General features: G+C 50.1%; 1 protein-coding gene across 13 annotated transcripts in view; it reads right to left on the bottom strand.

The window, feature by feature from the left end:
* MDGA1 (MAM domain containing glycosylphosphatidylinositol anchor 1) overlaps positions 1-23538 on the bottom strand; it is a 64167-nt gene that overhangs the window by 14190 nt on the left and 26439 nt on the right. For 6 of the 13 annotated variants that reach the window (XR_012433822.1, XR_012433823.1, XR_012433824.1 and 3 more), the window contains exons 2-10: positions 17580-17719; positions 11856-12030; positions 9293-9489; positions 8397-8529; positions 7871-8140; positions 5272-5601; positions 3375-3671; positions 2268-2552; positions 448-599 (exon numbers count right to left, since the gene is read on the bottom strand). Coding sequence is in view for 7 of the 13 variants with exons in the window: in XM_005553119.5 (XP_005553176.3) it covers positions 448-599; positions 2268-2552; positions 3375-3671; positions 5272-5601; positions 7871-8140; positions 8397-8529; positions 9293-9489; positions 11856-12030; positions 17580-17719 (1979 nt within the window). In the remaining 6 variants the exon portion in view is untranslated. Of the gene's footprint in view, positions 1-447; positions 600-1498; positions 1771-2267; positions 2553-3035; positions 3161-3374; positions 3672-5271; positions 5602-7870; positions 8141-8396; positions 8530-9292; positions 9490-11855; positions 12031-17579; positions 17720-23538 lie in introns of those variants that run through there. The other 7 variants (XR_012433827.1, XR_012433826.1, XR_012433825.1 and 4 more) reach the window with 4 other exon arrangements.

Below are 23538 nucleotides of genomic sequence, written 5' to 3'. Positions count from 1 at the left end.
CTCCCACCAGTCACCTCTTGGGCTGAGCAGAACCACATGGAATCATACTGGGCACGAGAACAGCAGAGAGACCCTGGCCTTGCATGGTGGAGACCCCCTGGATGAGACTGACCCTCTCCTCTCCCACACCCCTTCTTAAGCTCTTGATCCAAGGGTAGATTCTATGTTCTGTGAGTAGCGCTGGCTCCCTCCCCTATGAACCCAGCAGACCCTTGCCTGCCCAATTCTCATAGCTGTGCCTAGAGTCTAGGTCCAGAAGGGACAGATCCCTAGAACCTCTGATCTCTTGCTGCTATGTCCAAAACTTTTCTCCCTAAGGGGGACTCTCTAAAAGCGTCAACGTGTCTGAGCCCCACCTCTGACCCTTCCTCTGGCCTTGATGAGCATTTCCAGGGTCAGCCACCCCACCCTCCACCTGCCCCCAGGCCACCCTCCCCTTTGGCCCACCTGGCGGACGCTGAGTCTGTAGTTGAGCACAGGGTCGACAGCATCAGGCTCCCTCTGAGTCCACTGCAGCACGTAGGAGTAGTTCTTGGACAGCTTGTGGCTGCGGGTGGGGTTGGGGGTGTCGAAGTAAAACTCCGGGCTGTAGGCTTTGGCTAAGAGGATGGGGAGGGGGGCATTGGGCCGTGGAGGGTGCGGGGGAGACACAAAGAAAGGAGGTGTGGGAAAGGGAAACGGAAGAGGATGAGGTGGAAAACAGAGAGGGAATGGAGAAACAAAGAGAAAGCGAATATTGTGAGATTGGGGAATGTTGGGAGAAGAGGGGATTGGGGAGAATGAGAATGGGATAGGAGGGAAAGTGGGAGATGGAGACAGAGATTGGAAATTCCAAGAGGTGATATTGGTGAGAAGAGAAAGGCAGGCCCAGAAAAAACAGAGTAAAGAGAAATTTAGGAAAACACAGAAAAGGGATATGAGGGAAGACAGGGGAAAGACAGTGAGGGAAAGACACAAAGAAGGGTCAGGGATATTGGGAGGAAAGAAAGGTAAGGGAGAGGAGGGGAATAGAGAGAGGAGTGGGGAGACAGGGAAAGTGTGGGAGAACAGGGGAGAAGGGAAGGAGGTGGGAAATGTCACAGGGGCCTCTGGCTGGCAGGGCTGGATGGTGGGGAGGTGGGGAGAGGGCCAGTGACCTGCCGTCCTATCCCCCTGCTGCTGAGTGAGGGATTCAAACAGAAGCTGAAGGGCCACCCAGTCAGCTGGGGGCTGCTGGGAAAGCTGTGTATGCCATGGAATGGGGGACAGGCATCCCCAGGCTCTGCTCCAGAGGCGCTGCCACCAGCTCTGGCAGGGAAGCGGCTCTCCCCACATGGAGGAAGACATCAGCAACCCAGGCAGCCCCCCTGTGTTCCCCTAGGCCTCCCTCACCACCACCTCCACCCCTTTCTGACCCACCCATGGCCATCTGCAGCCCCTGACAGCCCACCTGAGAATGCCTAGAAGAGCTGGGGCTGAGACGGGTTTCTGGGCACCGAAGGGCCTGCACCTCTAGGGTGCCAGCTCAGGAAACGCGTGCTGTCTGGCCCAGTGCCCCCGCAACAACGTTCCAGAGAAGCTGTTGAGAGGCGTCTGCTCTCCCCTAAACTATACCTCAGACCCCCGAAGCGGTTCCCCATCTGTAGCCTCAGGGGTCAAGGACGAGCGGGGAGGGGCTGAGATGGGGTTGTGGCCAGGACTTGACGGCTCTAACGCTGGTGGGAGTGGGGCTGGAGCGAATGCTGCCTGCTGCTGGATCGGCCGGAAGCGCAAAGCTGGCACTGGACCAAACTGAAAGGGGTGGAGCTTATGCCTTACGCAGGCGGAGCCTAGACGTGGCTTGGATGGGTTTTGAAAGGGTCTAGGCCTAGTTTGGGTGTTGGTAGAGAGGCGAAGCCTAGGCCTGGGGAAGGCTGTGTTTGAAAGCGGCACAGTTGTCAGACGCTCAGGAAGCGGGCTGAGCTGTAATAGGCGGGGCTTAGAACAGGTGTAGGCATAACCAGGCCTTGGAAGGGGAACGCCTCAACCTCAAGAGAGGGTGTGTGGAGGGGCGTGGCCTTCACCTGGAGGGCGGGGCTGGGAGGCCCAGGTTGGGATACTAGCGGCACAGGGCGGGGCCTGGCCTTGGCGTGGGCAGGTCTTGGAAAGGCCCAGGCTAAGCCTGGAGTAGGTGGGCTTCAAGGGGGTCAAGGGGCCCACCCAGGGAAAGAATCTCCCGGGCTGGGATTGGGGCAGAGCCTGGCCCCTGGTGGGCGTGGTGGGTGGGGAGGGACCCACTGGACGCTCACCGGAGACCTGGAAGAGGCAGACAGCCGAGCCCACGTCGTTGGAGACGCTGCACTCGTAGCTGCCGCTGCTGTCGCGAGTTACGGCGTCGAGGCGCAGCTCCGCATGATCCGGCGCCTCAGCGGCGGCGGGAACAACAGGCGGCGGCGGCAGCAGCTGCCCTTTGAAGCGCCACACAGCCGAGGCGATGCGCTGGGGGCTGCCTCGCAGCAGCGAACAGCGCAGGAGCACGGGCCGGCCCAGCGCCTGGCGCACGTCCTGGGAACTGGGCTCCACCTCCGGCGGGACTGGGGGCGGGAGCAGCGGTCAGCGGTGCCTCTCCCCAGCGAGTGGGGCCTGAGGAGCGGCCCGTGGGGAGGTAACGCGCTCACCTCTACTGCCGTGAGCCCCCGCCAGGAAAAATCCCAGGGCGGATGCACACTCGCAACACATCCCTCCAATGGCTACACTCTTACCTCCCAACCTGCAGGTACCCACTCCCTCCTGGCTATTCCCACCAGCCATGCTTCCCAGACCTGGCCTGCAGTCACGCCCTAAGTGGACCCCTCCCAAGCAATGAAATGCAGGATAACGCAGGGATTTCGCGTATAATCTCTAAAGCTAGTTGGGCTGGGTTCAAATCCCAGCCCTGACTCTGTGAGAACTTAGGCAAGTTACTCAACCTCTCCGTGTCTCGGTTTCCCTATTTGTAAAAATGGGGGAATAATAGAATCTGTTATAGGGCTGTGGGGGTTTAAATGAGTTAGTGCATTAAAACTCTTAAAACAGTGTTTGGCACATGGTAATTTTCATCATCTTGTTATCAGACAGTGTTTCCCTTGAGGGTCCTTCCTCCTCCTTCAAAATCCCATTTCCACCTGTCAAAATCAAGTAATTCTTTTTGTTCACCGGGCCCCTGAAAATGAAGATGGGAGATACTTGATGAAGCGCAGCAAAGAACACAGACCTCGTGTTCTACAGCACAGGGATGTCAAGGAGCGTTAGGGGTATCAGGAGTAGGTGGTGGGGTCTGGTTGGACTGGGGTGAGTGAGGGGATGAAGAGGGGACAGGCCGGCTGCGAGCCGGAAGGAAAGCTGGGAAGGTAGTCCGAGTGGCTTGGTGGACTCACACTGCACGTTCAGCTGCACCTGGGCCTCACGGGGGCGCACGTTGAAGCCATTATAGCGGGCCGTCTGGCAGCGGTAGGTCCCGCTCATGTCTCGGCTCACTCGCTCCAGCCGCAGCTTCCCGTCCGGAGTCTCCTCCAGGGGCAGCCCCGAGGGCATCAGTGCAGCCTCCTTGTCCACACGGGACCAGAGCACAGGCGGCCTCGGCTTGCCCCGCACCTCGCATTGCAGCTCGGCAGGAGATCCCTCGCGCACAGTCACCACGGCCCTACCCTTGGGCACACTGATGGTGGGCGGAACTGCGGGGGTGATGGTGGTCGGTAGAGAGGTAGGAGTGGAGTTAGAACTCCCCTCTGGGCTCTGCCTTCCGGCTCCTGCTTACCCCCCTCTAGGTGCAAGCCTCTCTCTCCCATCCCAGACTTCCCACTGGTCCGCAGTATTTCCAAAGCGGAATTCACTTTCCCAAATCCTCTCCATCTCCTGGGTCTCCACCTCAGGGTCTCCCAACTCAAAGAGAGACTTGACGTCAGCCTGGCCTATATTCCTTCTTCCCCAGAACTAATAAGTACTAGGGATTCCACCTCTTAAACATTTCTAAATATAGCCATTCTTGGTCCTTCTGTCCTACTCCGGGCCCTCGCCTATTTAAAGACTTCATCTTCTCTTGCGTTAGTGTGTTATCACAGGCTTCTAGTCTGTCCTACAACATCCTTGCCCTTTCTTCTTAAGTAATAAGATACCTGGTTTTCAGCAAGGCTCACAGCCACCCAGAATAAAGACTACATCTCCCAGCCTGCATTATCGTTAGCTACAGCCGAGTGACTAAATTCTCGCTAATGGAATACCAAGGAAAATGAGGGTGTTTAAAAGAAGCTGTACCCCTCCTCTCCTTCCTGCAGAAAATAATGCAGAATAATGGCTGCAGCTGGAACTGCCATCATGGGCAACGTGGCACATGCTAAGGATGATGGAAGAGCAAGCCAGGTGGAGCCTGGGGCCCTGAGGACTTGGTGGAGCAGAGACCCTATACTAGCCCTGACTGCTTACCAGCAAAGTTTTACATGAGGAAGAAATACACATCTAGCTAGTTTAAGCCACTGTTAATTAGGGTTATTTCTGTTAATAACACTGCTAATTTATTTTATTCATGGCAGAACTTAATGCAACCCAACACATTGCTCAACCAGAGGGTCTTTTGAAGACTTCCATGAGTCCCATTGCACATCACATCAAACAAATTAAAATGTGCCCATGTTCTACATTAAATATAAATATAAAGTTCTTATTTTTAAATAGCTCTATAAGGCCAGCTGAGGTCCAGTGATCTAGTTAGTATAATATATACTCTATAAACATTTATGCATTTATTGGCTTTAATTGTGCAGTTGTTTCTTTGTATTTTGGAGCCAATTATTTTATTTGTCCAGGCCCTTAAGACACTTCCATGCCCTAGGCATCAGGCCTATGAGCCAAATGGAGGAAACACCTCTGGGCCCCTGCCCTGGCTCTAAGACATTCCAACTCCGAAGTCCTCTACACACCCTACGGTTGTAGGGTGTGTGGTCTCTCCCTTTGAGGCTGCACTGCCCTCAGGGAACTCTTTCCAGACTCTCATGTATGCAGTTTGCAATGATATATTTATTTGTGAGACTATCTGAAACGTGTTTGCCTTTTCTCCTAAGCTCTATGAGGGCAGAGCCTGTTTTGCCCACCACTCTACCCCAGGGCCTAGCACAGTGCCTGGCATATTAACAGGGACTCAGTAAAAGCATGTGGCATGAACAAATGGTGGCCTCCTCACTCTGGCTTCCCTTCCCCATGCCGCTGCCTCCCCACTACCTCCTGTCTGTGGGCCTCTCCACCCCCTCACATTTCCCTAGTGCCCCTCCGGCTGCCCACCTGTCTCAGAGGAGATGTTGACCTCGACGCTGAGGTCGGGCACGGGTGCCCCTGGGAAAGAAGCCATGCACAGGTAGGTGCCGTAGTCACTGAAGTGCAGGTCAATGAGCTCTAGGCTGCTGGTGACCGCAGGCAGCTCAGGATCATTGCGGGTCACCAGCAGCCGCTTGGACATGCGTGCTGGCTTGCCATTCTTGAACCACTGGTAGGTCACCTTCTCCTGGGGCACTGCATCCACGTGGCACGATAGCTTCAGGTCCTGGCCCAGCTGGATGTTCTCACTCTCTTTGATCACGTCAGGAGTGATCTGGAATGTAGCGTTCTTCATGGCTGTGAGTGGATGGGGAGGGAAGGGTAGCTGGGGTTGGCCTGACTCCAGGGGTCCATGTCCCACCCCAACCCAGACCCAGCTTCTCCCCTCTAACTGGCCCTTCTGGGGATAAGGGGCTACAACTCTCCCAGGTGAAACTATCACTTTTCTCTGCTTGGAAATTGTTTTGTTTGTTCAGATGTGCTTTAAAAGTTCAAAGAGGTCACTCAGAAAAGCAGGTTTTACCAAACAGAACTTACACTATGTGAGAGGCACTGCTCTAGGCACTCAACATGGATTTATTAGTTTAACTCATCCCAGAATCTCTGAAGGAGATGCTTTATTACCCCCATTTTACAAAGGAGGGAACTGAGGCTCAGACAGTTTAAGTAACTTGCCCAAAAAAGTAACCAATCTTGAATTCAAACTCAGAGTCTGAGCTTTTGACCACTACAATGCTTTGTTTTTTATCATTGTTTTAAACCTTAAATATGCAAAATACACATTTGGAAGCATGCACTAGAATCTAACAGTGGTTCTATCTAGAGAGTGGAACTGAGGAGAATTAACAATTTAATTCTTACATTTCACCCTTTTGTGCTGTTTGACTCTTCGTAATAAGCGTGTGTAATTTTTATAATAAGAGACCAATACAATCACTTTACATGCAATTACATAACACAGCTTTTAGAAAGAAAAAGGTCTGGCCTCTTTAAAAAATGTGGATCATGGCCGGGCGCGGTGGCTCACGCCTGTAATCCCAGCACTTTGGGAGGCCGAGGCGGGCAGATCACGAGGTCAGGAGATCGAGACCATCTTCCTGGCTAACACGGTGAAACCCCGTCTCTACAAAAAATACAAAAAATTAGCCGGGCGTGGTGGTGCGCGCCTGTAGTCCCAGCTACCTGGAGGCTGAGGCAGGAGAATGGCGTAAACCCAGGAGGCGGAGCTTGCAGTGAGCTGAGATCGCGCTACTGCACTCCAGAATGGGCGACAAAGCGAGACTTTCGTCTCAAAAAAAAAAAAAAAAATGTGGATCGTGTTTGAAATAAACCAAGAGTTAAACTGAGTTTTTAATCAGGTACCCAACCTTCTGGACAGGACACTGGCACAACAGGCACGAGTCAGGTCTGCGCTGGGAAAGGCGAGCTCTATAGCCACCCTAAGAGGTGACCGTAAGTATTTGATGTAAATTGAGATCTTACCAACCCAGGCTTAAAAGGCCAAATGGAATCAGGTGGAGAAAAATAATCTTCTGATGGGAAAAGTACCATCGAAGGAAAAAGTAGTCATTAGCCACAATTTTTAACCTTCTTTCTTGCTCTGATTAAGTCACAGAGAGCTAGTTTCTTTCTGTGAGGAGAGTCAGAAAGAGACTGACTGCTCAGTGAGAGATGAAGACGGTCCATGTAATCAGTGACTCTCAGTGGAGTTTGGCAGAAGCTGTACTTTACGTTCAAGTGCTAAAGAGCTGGAAACAAGCCTGGATCTTTAAAAACAACAACCAAAACCAAATAGGGAGTGTATATTCAGGGCAACTTGAATCAATGCTCTCAGGTAGCCAAAATACATTAAAAAAAGAAAGAAAGAAAGAAAGAAAGAAAGAAAGAAAAGCAACAAACAAAAATTCCTAAAGACGCACAAGCAGAAAAATTTAAAGTTTTCTCCTTAATTCAGAGTGTCAAAATCAAGATCATAGTGAGCAGTTAATTACTGAGGCTGAGGTTTAACAAGAAAAATGTTTATACTTCTTTAGACTGTGCTCCAAGTTTTGTATCATTTTTTACATTTATCTGAAGTAATTATCTTCAGATTCACTTAAATACTTCCCTAATAAAGATTTCCATATAGGGCATATGGAAATGTGTATTATTTTCACTTAAATTCAGTTAATCACATAGAAACTACAGGGAGAAAGCCAGGAAGTTACTCTTGAAGCCTAGAATGTCCCCATTTGGCTTTTTCAGCCTGTTTCCCAATCTTAAAAAAAAAAAAAAAAAAAAGTAAGTAATCAATCCTAGCCCTTCCTACTTCTTGGATTGTTGAGGTTACATTTGGAAATGTAGATTGTCAACTTTCAATAAAGCTTTATGCAAATTTTATTCATTCTGCCATCTGCTGGCAGTTAGCTGAATTGCAGGCAAATCGAAGGGCATGGAACATCCTCTGCATTCTGCACCTACCAAAGTGAAGCAGACAGGCCCCTTTCCTAGTTCATTGGTAGCTCCCAAAGACCAGGGACCCTGTCTGCCTCACAGCTTCCCTCCCACCCCTTCTGAGGCCACGTACATCGCACCAGCAGGTTGACAGTCTTCTTGGCAGGGTTGCCCACATTGTTGGTGGCTGTGCAGTTGTAGTAGCCAGAGTCCCGGGCCTGCACTGAAGGGATGCTGAGGGTGCCACCCTGGGCCAGAGCACCCAGGGGCAGTGGGCCAGGCCCATGGGACCACTGCAGCTGGGGGAGGGGATCACCGCCTGTCAGCAGACACTGCACCGTCACATTCTCCCCAGGGTTCACCACCAGAGTTTCGTTCACAGACAGCTTCAGGGCTGGTGGTGCTAAGAGGACAAGGAGTGGGATCTTAGGGGACTGTGAGGCAGGGCTGGATGTTGGGGAGAGTAAGGGGCTAGAAAAACCATAGAGGCTGGAGAAGCCCTCGGGGGAGATGAGAGGGGAGAAGACAGAGCAGGAAGAGGAGGGGAGGGGCCAGACATTAGTGGTACCATGCCTGGAGTCCCTGTGGGGTGGGGCACTATCTCCCGGTTGGGAGTTAGCTCAGGTAGGGAAGGATTATGGGGAGGAAAACGCCTGTACCCGTGGTGTTGGTGAGCCGGAAGGTGATGGCCTTGTCTGGGATGCCGCACACGTTACGCACAGACACCTGGCAGGTGTAGCTGGCATAGTCCTGGGGCCGCAGGTTCTTCAGCTTCAGGACCTTGGTCTCCCCCTAGGTAGCAGTGGACCACTGGGGTGAGGTGCCTGCTTGAGTCTCCAGGGGTCCCACATACTCATTCACCCAGCACCAGAGCCTACCACAAATACCTAATTCGTCTCTTCCCAACCCCACCCCCACCCTCACCATTTAGCCCCAGGGGTCCTGAGCCTGGGGTGGATGCTACACTCTCCACAGCCTTGGCAGTGCCTCATCATGGGCTTCTCTGGGTCTGAGGTTGCCCTGGTGTACACTGGCAAGGACCAGGCCTTGGTTTCTCCAATCTGGGAAACGGAGGGGTAAGAAAAGAACTTGCTCTTACAACCCACACAAACACGGGGCTGGCCCACAGGCACCGCTGAAAGCCCTCCTTGGCAGAATGGCATCACCACCATCTCCTGGGACTATCAGGGCCCATGGGAAGAGGAATCATCTCCCCGCCCCCAGGTCCTGCTGTGCCTGGCCATAGGTTCCCAATACTCTCCCACCCAGCAGCAGACTGGGATGACCTGTCTGCCCCTAGAGGGTGTCTTTTCTAACTAGCAATGTTCCTGGAGGACATGTTGCCTCAGGGACACTCCTGTCCTCACTGCTGCTCCCTGGACTTTCCATCGGATTTTTCTGCCCCAGGCTGTCTGAACTCCAATCAGAATGTGTGTTTCCAAAGTGAGAATAGAATTGTTGAAATCAGGGCAGTCCGAAAAACTCAGCCCCATGCCCCCCTCCCCTGTTGGGTGCAGGAGAAAAAGTGTGGGGTGAGCCAGCTACCCATCCTGACCTGAGTGTAGAGGGGCTCATAGATGTCGACCCCGTTGTCCTGGCTATGGGACAGGGTATCAGAGCCCCGCTTCCAGATGAAGCGGGCAGGCGGGTTGGAGTTGACAGTACAGCGCAGGAACACCGTCTTCTCCTGGTAGAAGTTGCCTCGCACATCGCTCACTGTCTGGTGCACCGTCAGCATTGGCTCGTCCAGGTCTGCAAGGGCACAGCCCCCATGAAGTCAGGACTGGGTCACCCCAAGGTTAGGGGGCTTAGGCTCCTGGCAGCCCTTAGGAAGAGCTGAGCCATCCTCAACAGACATTTCCAGATTGCCAGATGCCCTCCCAGCCCTGCAAGCTTAACCAACCTATTAGAGGCAGGGGACAGGACTTTTTCCTTTTACTTTTTCTTTCTTTCTTTCTTTCTTTCTTTCTTTCTTTCTTTTTTTTTTTTTTGAGACAGAGTCTCGCTCTTTTGCCAGGCTGGAGTGCAGTGGCACAATCTTGGCTCACTGCAACCTCCGATTCCCTGGCTCAAGCGATTCTTCTGCCTCAGCCTCCCAAGTAGCTGAGATTACAGACATACGCCACCATGCCCAGCTAATTTTTGTATTTTTAGTAGAGAAGGGGTTTCACCATGTTGGCCAGGATGGTCTCTATCTCCTGACCTTGATCTGGCCACCTCGGCCTCCCAAAGTGTTGGGATTACAGGCGTCAGCCACCGAGCCTGGCCTCGTTCTTTTTTTTTGAGACAGAGTCTCACTCTGTCACCCAGGCTGAAGGGCAGTGGTGCAATCATCGCTCACTGCAGCCTCAACCTCCTGGGCTCAATCAATCCTCCCACCTCAGTCTCCTGAATAACTGGGACTACAGGCATGCACCACCACACCTGGCTAATTTTTTGAATTTTTTGTACAGACGGGGTTTCACCATATTGCCCAGATTGATTTTGAACTCCTGGGCTCAAGCGGTCCTCCCACCTCAGCCTCCCGAAATGCTGGGATGACAGGTGTGAGTCGCCGCACCTGGCCAAGATGACAGGACTTGATGCCTTCCCAGACTTCCTCTGAGCTGTGCCTCCCAGGGACCTGCATGAGGGTGTCTAGCTTTGCAATCTCCCATCACAGAATGGAGGAAGCAGCTGCTTCTTCAAATCCTAGTTTAGCTGTTAATTTGTAGTATGACTCACCTAAGTCCCTTCTCTCTCTGGGTCTGTTTCCTCATTGGCAAACTAAGGTACTTTAGTAGTTCTTGGCCTTGTTTGCACAAGAGAATTACATGGAGATTTTCTTTTTAATACTGATGCCTGGCAGAGTTCATGGGTAGTGTCAAAAGTCAGAACAATGATTGTCTCCGGGGGGAATTACTGACGGGGAGGGGGCATGAAGGAACTTTCTGGAGTCCTGGAAATGTTCTATCTCTTGAACTGGAAGCTGTTTACCCACATGTGTAAAAAATCATTAACCTTTGCACTTAAGATTAGTACACTCTATCGATTAATCCTCAATTAAAAAAATAATTAAAAAGCTTAAGAAAGAATCGATATTTGGCCCCACCCCTGATCAATTACATCAGAATCTCTGGAAGTAGGGCCCAGGCATCCATAGGTCATAAGACCTAGAGATCTTAATGTGTGGCTGTGAGTCACAGGCACTGACAGTACACATTCCAACATCCTCCAACGAATGTCCCAGCAGCCCATCATTCTACCCCTTCCACAGCCCACTGGGATAGAAGTCACCACCATGGTCATGAGAGGAGGTAGGCATTGGTGGGGCCCAGGCTATGCTTGCCAGCCTGTTCCAGGGCCAATAACCTGAGAAATGGCCCTCAGCTCCAGGGGTCGGCAGGACCCTGGCTGGCTGATGAGGGACAGAAGAGAGGTCTGGGACGCCACTGTTCACCACTCTACTGAGTCCCACTTAGGGAGTGGGAGGATGTATAGCTAATAGGTAGGTTCATTCTAAGCCTTAAAATGGTGCCACACAGGCTCCTGGGGCTGGGCCAACAGTTTCTGGGTACCTGACTCAGCCTGATGAATGACTCAGGAAAAGAGGCTCCTGGGGCATACCCATGGAGAACAGGTAGGGACTGGGGGCTTCTCATGCAGCTAGCAGCAAGGACTCAAGGAATGGGGCTTGGTTCTGTGTGTAATGTAGTAAGGAGGGAAATCTCAGAGCTGCCACAGGACAAAAGCAGAGACATGAGGTACTGTGGGAAGGGCAGTGGACAGTGGGGAAGAGATCCGTGTCCTCATCTCAGATCTGAGGCTACCCCACACCATGTCTGTGGGCAAATCACATGGGACCTCAGTTTTCTCATCTGTGGAAGGGGTGTAAATCAACCCATCCTGCCCTCCCTGCTCACCTCACAGGGATGTTGCAAGGTTCACATGGGATTACAGGCGCGAAGGTGTAGATGGTAGAGGGTGGTACACACCGCCCGGTACCTCTCAGGCTCCTCCACCGAAGTCAGCTTCTCCATCCCATCCCGTCCCCACTTCCCCACCTCACCTCAGCCCCAGGGTGCCCTCTGGCCCAGGCTGGGCTGTCAGGGCCCGGGGAGAGGAAGGCCTCAACTCACACTGCACATCCACGCGGATGGACTTGATGGCCGGCACCCCGACGCCGTTCTCAGCCTTGCAGTAGTAGCGGCCGCCCTGCGTGCGCGCAATACGCTCGATGCGCAGTGTCTCGTTGAACACTGATGTCTCCTGGAACTTGTCCGAGGCACTACCTGCCGTCTTGGTCCACCGTACCTGGGCCACCGGGCGGGGCAGAGTCAGACTGTCAGACTCGCACGGGGTGGAGGCCTCAGCGCTGAGTGCCCTGCAACGGCACCCCCTTTTTCCCATACTTTTTCACACGCGCACGTGGGGCACACGCAGGCCTAGGAAACGAACCCAGACAGACGTGGCAATGCACAGACGGGGTAGGATGCCACGGGGTCAAGAGCTGGGGAATCCGGGATCAGAGGGAAGAGGCTTTAAATGGGGCGCGCAGCGCTGTGTTTAAGAGAATGGATTCGGTCAGGCGCGGTGAGCCACTAATCCCAGCACTTCGGGAGGCCAAGCGGGCGGATCACCTGAGCTCAGGAGTTCGAGACCAGCCTGGCCAACATGGCGAAACCACGTCTCTAATAAAAATACAAAATTAGCCAGGCGTGATGGTGCGCGCCGGTAGTCCCAGCTACTCAGGAGGCTGAGGCAGGAGAATCACTTGAACCCAGAGGCGGGGGTTGCAGTGAGCCCAGATCAGGTCACTGCACTCCAGCCTGGGCAACAGAGCCAGACCGTTTCAAAAAAAAAAAAAAAAAGACTGATTTCCATCTTGGTCAGTCACTCCAGGGAAAGCCAGCTATCAGGTCCTGAGCAGCCCAGTGGAGGGGCTCACTTGGGGAGGAACTGAAGCCTCAGACCAACAGCCACGTGAGTTAGCCTCGAAGAAGATCCTCCAGTCTCAGTCATCCTTCAATGACTGCACTCCTGGCTGACACCTGGATTGCAGCCTTGTGAGAAACCCTGAGCCACAGCCAGCCAGCTAAGCTGCTCTCAGGTTCCTGTGCCACAGGAACTGTGAGACAGTACGTATTGTTTGAAGCCCCTAAGTTATGGAGTATTTGTTATGCAGCGATACATGACTAATACACCATGATACCCACTCTGCAAGGTTTTATTATGAGGTTTACAAAGGAAGTGTATAAATCACCTATGTGTGGTGTCTGGTATACATTAGTCATTCAACAAATTTCTATGATTATTAATATTGTCAGATTATAGAGAAATTTATATTTCTCTATAATCTAAGGATTGCATGAGAAACCTGAGCCTATTACTCAAGGTGCCAGAGTTTTAAGTAAAACAGACCAGTTTTAGATAACTAAGTCTAAGGAGTGGGGCAGAGGCAGGGGCAGTGGGTACAGATTTCAGTCTTTAAGTAGGGAGGCTTGCTTATTACAGAGACAGGGCAGGGAGCCCAATCCTGGTGAACAGGTTAGGCCAGAGGCCAGAAAAGTAAGGCTGGGGAGAAGAAGTGAAAGGGCAACCTTTCTTATGCAGGAAGGACCACCCAGGACCACAGTGTTGGTGCTCTCGTCCCCTGCCCATATTTGACTCTACCCACATGGACCTAGAGGTTACAAAACCTGGGAAAAGTTAGAGGCAGTTTCAGGCAAGACATACCAGATTAGAGAGTGCTTTGGAGAGATAATAGGGACATGAAAACATTTGATCCTTTTGTACTTGATGTTTGATGTTTACATAAAACATTTTATCTGGATGGAGTTTGTTTACATACTGCTCAAGCCTTGGTATGCTTTATGCATATGAGAGTTCCTACCTTTTTTCAATTCTACAAAATTCTCAGTCTTTATCTTTTTTTTTTTTTTTTTTTTTTATCACTAGAGATGAGGTCTTGCTCTATCACCCAGGCTGAAGTGCAGTGGTACTCTTGGGCTCAAGGATCCTCCTGTCACAGCCTCCCAAGTAGCTAGGACTACAGGTGTGTGCCACCACACCTGGCTAATTATTATTATTATTTTTTTTTAGAGCTAGGGTCTCACTATGTTGCCCAGGCTGGTCTTGAATTCCTGGTCTGAAGCAGTCCTCCCACCTTGGTCTCCCAAAGTGCTAGGATTACAGATGTGAGCCACTGAGCCTGGCCCTTCATCTCTTTAAACATTGCCTCCTCTCTTTTTCTATTCATTCCTTCTTGAATGCCTAAATTTATGTTGTAGCTTCTTATTGTATCCTCCATGTCTCAACTTATTTTTCACACCTCCTGTCTCTTTGTCTTCCCTGGACTCCACTGGAAATGCATGGCTGATTTCCTCAGATCTATTATCCAATTCACTAATTTTTTCTTTAGCTATCTCTAGAGTACTGAGGCCAAATTTTTTAAAGACTATATTATTTTTATTTCTAGGATTTCTGTTTGCTTCTTTCTGTACCTAACTGATCAGGGTTTATAATCTCCTGTCTTATGGATTCTATTCCTTCCATAATCTCTTCCAATATTTACATTTTTTTTAAATTTTTAAGATCCTTTCAAATTGCTCTATTTTCTCTAGTTCCTCAGTTGTGAATGATTCACCTTGTTGAGTCTATGGACTAACTCTTCTGGCACTGTATTTTTTAATAGTTTAAAATTTTACTCCACAGGTTTGTACTCAGTGGGATCATCTTCCATAGAAGTCCTATTTGGACCTTTATGGTCCTGTTTGTGGTGCAGATCTCATTCACTACTTGGGTATAGGTGGTTGCCTATACCCAAGATCATGGGTTCATAGATTCCAAAACATTTTTTTGTTGATTTCTCAGGTTAAGGTTTCCTCACTATTTGGATATTGCAAAATACAGACAGGTTTTGGGTTATACTATATCATAGGTGGCTGCATTTATATCCACACCCTGAAGGACAGTCTGTTCCCTGCAGTGACTCTGGGTTGTGGGACAGAGATCTTCTGGTCCTCATCATAGATGATGCCACTCTTGTTGAGCTTCCAGCTTTAGGTAGAGTTCAATTCCAGCTCCCAGCCATGGATGGACCTGCAGCCTCAATGCATACCCCTTATGTGTGTGTTAATACAACTATCAGTACAGTGTGTATGCAGTGCCAGTCTCTTCACGGGCTAGGTTCCTCAACTTCTGCTCCCTGCCATCACTGTAGATTTTGTCTGCATTTCTGGCCCCCAGATATCCCTCCTTCTCACAGCTTGTTTGGAGTGAGGCACTCCATGTTCCCTCAGTCCCCCATCTTGACCACTAAGTAGGTCATGAGATGGTATTTCCCTTGTTTCTCTAGTAGTCTGGATGCTCCATGAGAACAGAAACTATAGGGGCATCTTTAGGACCCATAACTTTGCTTGCATGTAGCAGGTACTCAATAAATACTGCTTATAATGAAACAAGCAAAAAAGCTAGAAGGCATTTTAGGAGAGGCAAGCAACTTCAGCTAAAGCAGGAAGGTTGTACTTGGGGATGATGGGGAGGCAAGTCTGACTGGAGCACAGGGTGTGGGGAAGGTGGCAGTGGGAGATCAGACAAGAGAGGCAGGTGGAGGCCAGATTGTAGAAGGTCTTCAATGCCATCCCTAGGAGCTTGAATTAATCTGGTAAATGAAGGGGAGCCATTGAACGCCTCTGAGCAGGGGAGTGATATGATGTAGCACAACAGGGGTTATCATTCTGGTAGCAAAGTGCAGGAACGGATTGAAGGGGGCCGGGTGTAGTGGCTCATGCCCATAATCCCCACACTTTGAGAGGGTGAGGTGGGAGGATCACTTGAGCCCAGGAGGTCAAGACCAGCATGGGCAACACGGTGAAACACTGTCTCTGCAGAAAAAAAAAAAAAAAAAAAAAATTAGCTGGGCATGGAGGCGCACGCCTGTAGTCCCAGGTACTTGGGAGGCTGAGGGGGAAGGATTGCTTGAGCCCAGAAGGTCAAGGCTGCAGTGAGCCTTATTGCACAACTACACTCCAGCCTGGGCGACACAGCAAGACCCTGCCTTGAAAAAAAAATAGATGGGAGGAGGGGTGAGGTGAGAGATTGGGAGGTCAGTTTAGAGTGTACTGCAATGGACCAAGGGACAGGACTGATAGGCTGACCTAGAGGACTAATGAAGAAAAGAGAGGAGGAGACCCACGCAAGAGACATAAAAAGAAAGGCGTGCCAGTATAGTGGCTCACATCTGTAATCTCAGCACTTAGGGAGGCTGAAGCAGGAGAAATGCTTGAAGCCAGGAGTTCAAGACCAGCCTGGGTAACATAGGACACTCTATATCTACAAAAAAAAAAAAAAAAAAGAAGAAGGAAAAATGATCCAGGCATGGTGGCACACACCCGTGGTCTTGGCTACTTGGTCGGATGAGGTGGGAGGATCACTTGGGCACAGGAGGTCAAGGCTACAGTAAGCTATGATCTCGCCATTGTACTCAGCCTGGGCAACAAAGTGAGACCACATCTTAAAAAAAAAAAAAGAAAGAAAGAAAGAAAAAGAAAAGAAAACAAGGCCTCAGAGTCTGGCTAGATGTGAGGAACGAGAAGATGCAAGGTCAAATATGAGCCCAAGGGTTTGCGCCTGGGTGATAGAACGAATGAAGCCACTGATGGAAATAGAAAACCAGGTACACATACACATAGCCACAACCACACATGACCCATACAGGGACACATAAGGAGCCACACACAGATGGCCAGTGCAGCCTTAGGGAGAAATGACCCAGCGGCCTCACTGGCTTGTAGGGAGGACCATCCATCCTTTAATGGTCACACCTGACACAGACATCGACCTAAATCCAGCAGCATTGTTTTCCCTTCTAAAACATGCCTTTGAGAAGCAGCAGCAGTGATCATAGTTTTTTGTCCATCTGCCTGTCTCAAGGCCAAACCTACTAAAGTCATCTATGTTCCCAAAATGATCCAGGAAGAAGAATTTTGTATTTCACTGTCCTTTCTAGGATCCAGTTGTCACCCTTTCTGCTGCTATTAAAGGTCACAGCAGCTCATCAGCAAATTCCTTCCATCCCTTCAGCCCACCTCCTCCCCTCAGCTCTCAGTGATCATGGGCCACTGCTTCCTGCTTGAGCCATACACTTCATCTGTGACAAAATTCATCTGGCATTCCCAGATTCTTATTTTCTGTTTCTTTCTAATTGCTTTGGCTCTGTGAGCCTCAAGGGTGTGAAGCTTGCCTGCCAGAAGCCTGAAGTAGATAGAGATCACATTTTCTATGCTGCTTGCCACTCCTGGAGTCCCCAACTCAAAGATGGACATGCTGGGAGGAAGCAGAGTAAACTAAGAGGACACTGGTTCTGGATTCAATGTCTGCTTCCATCCTCACAAGAGCTGCGTGCGCTTGGGAGTTTACCCAACCTCGCTGAGTCGCAAATTCCTCAGCTGCAAAGGGGGTCACTAATGCCTTCCTCTCTGCACAGCTGTGAGGCTCCAAAGGGAAAACACTGGAGAAAGTGCCTGGCACGGTGCCTGGCACATGGTCTGCCTGCAGACACATTAGAAGCTGCATCTAAGGATGTGTCCGCTCAACAGATCCGTGGACTGGAGTGGAACTGAACAACCGGCATTCTATTTTTCCCCTCAGCCGTCAATATTTTCAGGTGAATGAGCCCATAGCCTCCAGCCCTTCCCCACAGAGTTAATTTTCCAGCTATTTCCCCAGCCCCCATCTCCTGTTCTCTGCCTCCATGCTGTGGTGCATCATGAGTCCTCGTATCCTGCTGTCTCTTCTTAAGTGCTGAGCCCAGGCAAGGTGAGGGCAGGAGGGGCCTGAGCAAGGCTGGGCTGGGGGCTTACCTGGGGTCGTGGGTGCCCGGTTACAAGGCACTGCAGCATGAGGGTGTCCCCCTCTCGGATGGTGTAGACACGCTCACTGATATTGTCCTCTTTCACCACACACGCCTGGCCCGCATGCACGATCTGGGCCTGGGCTGGAGCTGGCAAGAGAGGATGGAGGAGGTTTAGAGAAGAGGTGCCAAGGCCAGAAGTCTGGGGCTCCCTCCTGAGGGTGTTGGGGAGGGGTCAGCCCAGATCTCTCCAGGCCATTCCTCAGAGGCCTGCCCCTGCTGAGCCCAGGAAAGAATCCTCCCAGGACCCCCAGGCCAGAACCAGGAGGGCCAGGAACTCAGAAAAGGGACAGTTCCCCAACCCCTTGCAAAAGAGCTGTGCTTTTCAGTGGGCTGACTGTGTGAAGGGGCTTTGTCATCTGTACAGACCGGTTGTCACTCAGTTAGCATCACCATCTTAGCAGTCCTGGCGGTGGATGCCGTCAGCGCCCCTCCCAGCTCCCCAAGGTGACAGGTGCATCCATCCCCAGCTGCTGACAGCTCAGGGTACTCGCCTTCCTCAGGGAATTGCCTTTAGCCAAGAGAGCTGCTTTGGCCAGAAATGCCTAGGAGATTACCCCCTCTCCCCTGCAACACACACATACACACACACAGGTGGGGTGACTATGGCGCTGTCATACTCCAGAGCTCCCCTGGAAACAGGCTGAGGCTAAGCTTCCTGAGCCTCATCTTTGCTTGGCTGCCTCACTCATTCCCTCAGTTTCTCTTGAGAGCATTTTCCCAGCAAATAGCTTGCCTAAACCATAACTCCCCAGCCCCAACCATCTCAGGCTTTGCTTTTAGAGAGCCTAACCTAAGACACATAGGCACACACACACACACACACACCCGGCTGCACATTGCCCTCCCCAAAGGCCTTCATTGTTTTTTCATTGCTCTCTGAGGCTGTGTCCAACTTCTTCTCCAAGGGACAGAAGTGCTCACAGAAGTTGGGGCCTGGGAGCTGGCAAAAGGCTGTGGCTCCTCCCTGACCTCTCTCACAGTGCCCAGGGCTGGGCTGTGACCCAGGCTAGGGGACCAAAGCTAGGATGTAGCTGGATGGGCCCAGTGGGAAATGACTGAACTTGCCAAGGTCATAGCCCCTGCCCCATTGTTTAGCCCCATTGTCCTAAAGGCAAACCAGGCCCCAGCCCCCCCAATGCTTAAACTCTAGGAAGAGGAAAAGACCCCAACTTCACAGGTTCTGCTCACAGCTGAGAAGGGAGAGAGTGAAGTAGAAGAGCTGATACTGGGTATAAGGAACACAAGGAGGTACAAACGACGTCCCTGCTCTAAAGAGGGGCACGGTGGTGTTAAAATAGAAATCATAAGAGTGATAGAACAGACTGTGGCTAAGAGATATCAAATTACAAACAGGACCTAAGGTCATGCCAGGCCCGAGTAAGTCACACCCCCTACACTTAAAGAATAAGCCATGTTCTAGTTGCCACAGGCTTTCTGTTTTCTCTAGCAGCTAAACAAGCACTGGCCTGGAGATAAGCAATATTGAAACAATTGCAGACCATCTACTGCCAGACACCGACTAACTGGCCTCCCGTTCCACCAGCCATAACTACACCTTTGATCAGACAAGAGACTGATTTCAGTAGCTTTCTCCAGATAAAAGACCAGCAACCATGAACTGGTTCTGGCCAGTTGACAGAGGCTGCCCACTAAGTGCCTTTGTGTCTTCTGTGTCACCTTTTGACACATAGGCCAGATTATGGTGCATTTAAATGTTGTCTGCACCCCAAAGTGAACATGAGATGTATGTAACATGCACATTTGTTTACTATGCATGTGTACATCCCCCTTTGTGAATATTCATAGCTCCTCCCATAACCTGTTGAAAATGTATACCTGGCCCACCTGTTCAGCAGAAATTCCTGTCTCACCTTTCCTCTTTCAAAGTGACTGCTTTCAGTCTCTGCCAGAGGCTACACTTCCCAGCCTGTCAGGATGGCCACCCCACAGGACGCAACCCTCTATAAGAAATAAAGTTCTCTTATCTGAATTTATAATTCTCATGATTCCTCAGTTAACAGAGATAAGAAGATAAGAAGATAAAGCCGATACAGAAAATGTACAACTTCCTCCAGGAAATGTCCCATGACTGACAGGCACCTTCCTTCTTTATGTGTCTACACTGTGCGTCACTCCCCCAGTGCAACAACAAAGCATCAGGCCTGTGTTTCTGTCAAATTCAGGATTCTTGTCTTTCTGCCTACCAGACCTTGAGCTTTATCTTGGGATCTCCAGCACAAGGCCTTGAAAACAGCAGGTACTCAGCGAACACTGAACGAACGGATTTATAAGGATATCCCATGGTGAAGTTGCTGGGGGACATAAGAGAGATATAGAAGGCCCTAGGATGTCAGAAAACAGGCATCACCATCTTCTGGAGGAAGAACCACAGAAGGTTCCATGGAAGAGGTAGTTTTTGAACCAGGCCTCAGGGATAGGGAGGCTCTGTGCTAGCTGACAGGGCAAAGTCTCAAATTATATTACACAGGGTAAACCTCTAGTGACCTTTGGACATGAGTTTTCTCATCTCTAAAATGAAGAGAACACTACCAACCCTAAGAACTCACAATGGTAGATGTGATGATAACACAGGATAAATGAAAAATGCTTAGTAGAGTCGTAACATGTTTTACAGATGCTACAAGCAGGGCCTTCCACCAACACTGATGGGATAGACATGAACTAATCACAGAGGTAGAGTCCCCAGAGGTAGCCTGGCAGCAGGTCACTAAACTTGGTCAGCAATTGGGAGTGACACAGGCTATGTTTAATGATGAGGGTCTCTGCAAACAGCAGCGGGTTTGGTAAACAGTGGTAGCTGCTACCAACCCAGAGTCTGAGTGTCCAGGTGACCATCCTGCCTGCCTGGCTGCCACAGAGGAATGAACCTGGCTGGCTGTCAGGAGACAAGCAATGTATGCCTTGAGCAAGCCACTTCACCATCTTGGGCCTCAGTTTCCCTACCCATAGGAAGGGTAGATTAGATGACTTCTAAGGTCTTTTTCAACTCACACTTTCTACGAATTTTGTAATCAGCACATAGTCGTCCCTATATAAGATGCACTCCAGAATCTGGGAACTGGGCCCAAAACTGTCACCTCATGCAATAAAAATGCATGAACATCACCATACGTGAAAGAGACAGCCATCTGTGGCTGAAGTCCTCAGGAAATCTCATCAAGAAACAACCCACCAAAAGATGATGTGCATGCCGGTTGCTGATAAGACCAAGAGGCCTGGGGTGCCTCTCAACAAGGAAGACATCGATTTAACAGGCTCCAGTGGAAGATAATCTTGGACGCTGTGGCTTGCCTGTAGCAAGGCAGTGTTGTAATGACAGAAGCTTTGGTGACAGATAAGGAATATTGAAAAAGAGCTGGAGAGCTGGACTTTCTTAGGGCACAGCTAGTACAGGCCAGGGCAGATGGGGCCTGATCGGCAGACACAGGGCCTCTAGTCACCTGACAGGTGTATTTTCCCACTGGAGATGGGGCCATGAGTGGATATCAGAGATGACATTGTTAAGATTATCCAGCTCCTGGGCAGGTGTGATGACTCAATTACAATCCCAGCACTTTGGGAGGCTGAGGTGGAGGATCACTTGAGCCGTGGAGTTCTAGACCAGCCTGGGCAACATAGTGAGACTCTGTCTCTACAAAAACTGCAAAAATTAGCCAGGCATGGGGGTGTGTGCCTGCAGTCCCAGCTATTCAGGAGCCTGAGGCAGGAGGATCATTTGAGCCTAAGAATTCAAGTCTGCAATAAGCTATGATCATGCCACTGTATTCCAGCCTGGGCAAGAGAGTGAGATTCTGTCTAAAAAAAAAAAAAAAAGATGATCCAACTCCCTTTGATGACCACCCAACTCTAAAATGCTAGAACCATTTTGGAAGAAATTTGGGCAGTACCTCCTAAAGGTAAATAGGTGTATAACCCATGATGTAGCAATTCCATTCCCAAATATGTACCCAGTAGAAATGAGTACTTATGGCAACAAAACAATAAGTACAAAAATATTCACAGTGGCTTTATTCACAATAGCTCAAAACAAGAACAACCTACATGTCATCCATCAAGAATTGTATGAGCAAATAAGTTCTGGTATCTTCATACAAAGGAATATTCACCGTAAGTGAAAAAGGGTAGAGACATGACACTGTTGAATCTCACAGGCGCAATTTGAGTGAAAGAACCCAGACACAAACATACAGTGTATTGTAATGCTAAAGACAGAAAAAAAAATTCATGGTGTGCGATTTCATTTATTCAAAACTTAAAACTGGAAAAACTTACCTTAGGGTAGCAGAGGCCTAACACTGATTGCCCTTGGGTGGGGTGGGAGATTATTTGCTGAGAAGGGCATAAGAAAACTTTTTTTTTTTTTTGAGATGGAGTCTAGCTCTGTCACCCAGGCTGGAGTGCAGTGGCACAATCTCAGCTCACTGCAACCTCTGCCTCCCGGGTTCAAGCAATTCTCCTGCCTCAGCCTCCCAAGTAGCTAGGATTACAGGTGTCTGCCACAATGCCCACCTAATTTTTGTATATTTAGTAGAGACGGGTTTTCACTGTGTTGGCCAGGCTGGTCTAGAACTCCTGACGTTGTGATCCACCCTCCTCGGTCTCCCAAAGTGCTGGGATTACAGGCGTGAGCCACTGCACCCGGCCAAGAGAACTTTCATGGGGAGAAGAAGAGAGATGGAAATGTTGGACATTTTGATCTGAGTGGTGGTTGCACAGTGTCTGGATACACAAGTAAAAGCACATCAAGGTATCTGCTTTGGACTTCACCATATTATACCTTCTAAATTACACCTCGGTTTTTAGAAAACAGCATCTACCGTCCTGGGATGATATTAACCATTGAGATTATCCAGGATAATCCATTTACTATTACAGTTATCCAACTCCCTTTATTCTCACTCTTACTTGATGAGCCACTTCCCGTTGCTGATTTGGTTCCAGGTACAGTTTTCCTTCTGAAATGAGTCCTCACTAGTAGTAAATTACCTAGTCCCCCTTGGCCTTGGCCTTTCAATTTGCTCATCACCCCCCACTGAGTTTCCTTAGCATGAGTCAGCCTCCCATTGGCTCAGGTCACCCCTGGAATGGCCAGAACCATATTTCTGACCCTAAACCCCAAAGGGTCCCTGCCCCACTGTACCTCAGCCTCCATCCAGCTCCACACACCCTAGGAAGGCACTGCCTGCAGCAGCATCTCCTGATTCGGACGGCAACCTGGGCATGGCTATTTCCAGATACACCATGACATAATCCTTTCATTCAGTCTGTCGAACAATAAGTCCTTCTGGGCCAGGCGCTGTGCTGGGCGCTGGAGATACTGTCATGAAAAGCAAACAAGGGATGGCTCTCAAAGAGCATTGCTGGGGAGATGGACAGCAAAAAAGGAAACAGAAATGGACAGGGTGGTTTCAGAGTGTGTTAAATGCTATGATGACTCGAAAACAGGGGGATGTGATAAGGAACCGTGGGGAGACAAAAGGTCTGCTTTAGAGAGATGGAAAGCACACAGCTGTGGAGTCACACGATTTGGGGCCCATTCTCCTGGCTCTGCTACCCACTAGCTGGGTGATGCTGTGTGATGCTGGGCAAATTACTTAACCTCTCTGAGCCTCGGCCTCTTCATTTATAAAATAAGAACAATAATGCCTTCTCCCAGGGCTGGTATGAGGGGTTAATGCAATATATGTAAAACACCTGGTCAAATAGTATGTGCTCTCTCCATAAATGACAGCTCCCAAGATGATGAAATAGGAGCAAGAGATAGGGAAAGGGGACCAGCTGCTGTGCACCCCTACACATGCAACCCAGGGGTGGAAATGCTCAAAGCAGTCATTAAACGGGTAGGGGTGTTTCATGAATATGTTCAAAATTCATGCTGAGGGCTG

Source organism: Macaca fascicularis, chromosome 4, assembly GCF_037993035.2.
Source record: "Macaca fascicularis isolate 582-1 chromosome 4, T2T-MFA8v1.1".
Classification (NCBI taxonomy): domain Eukaryota; kingdom Metazoa; phylum Chordata; class Mammalia; order Primates; family Cercopithecidae; genus Macaca; species Macaca fascicularis.
This window is presented reverse-complemented; position numbering and strand designations above follow the sequence as displayed.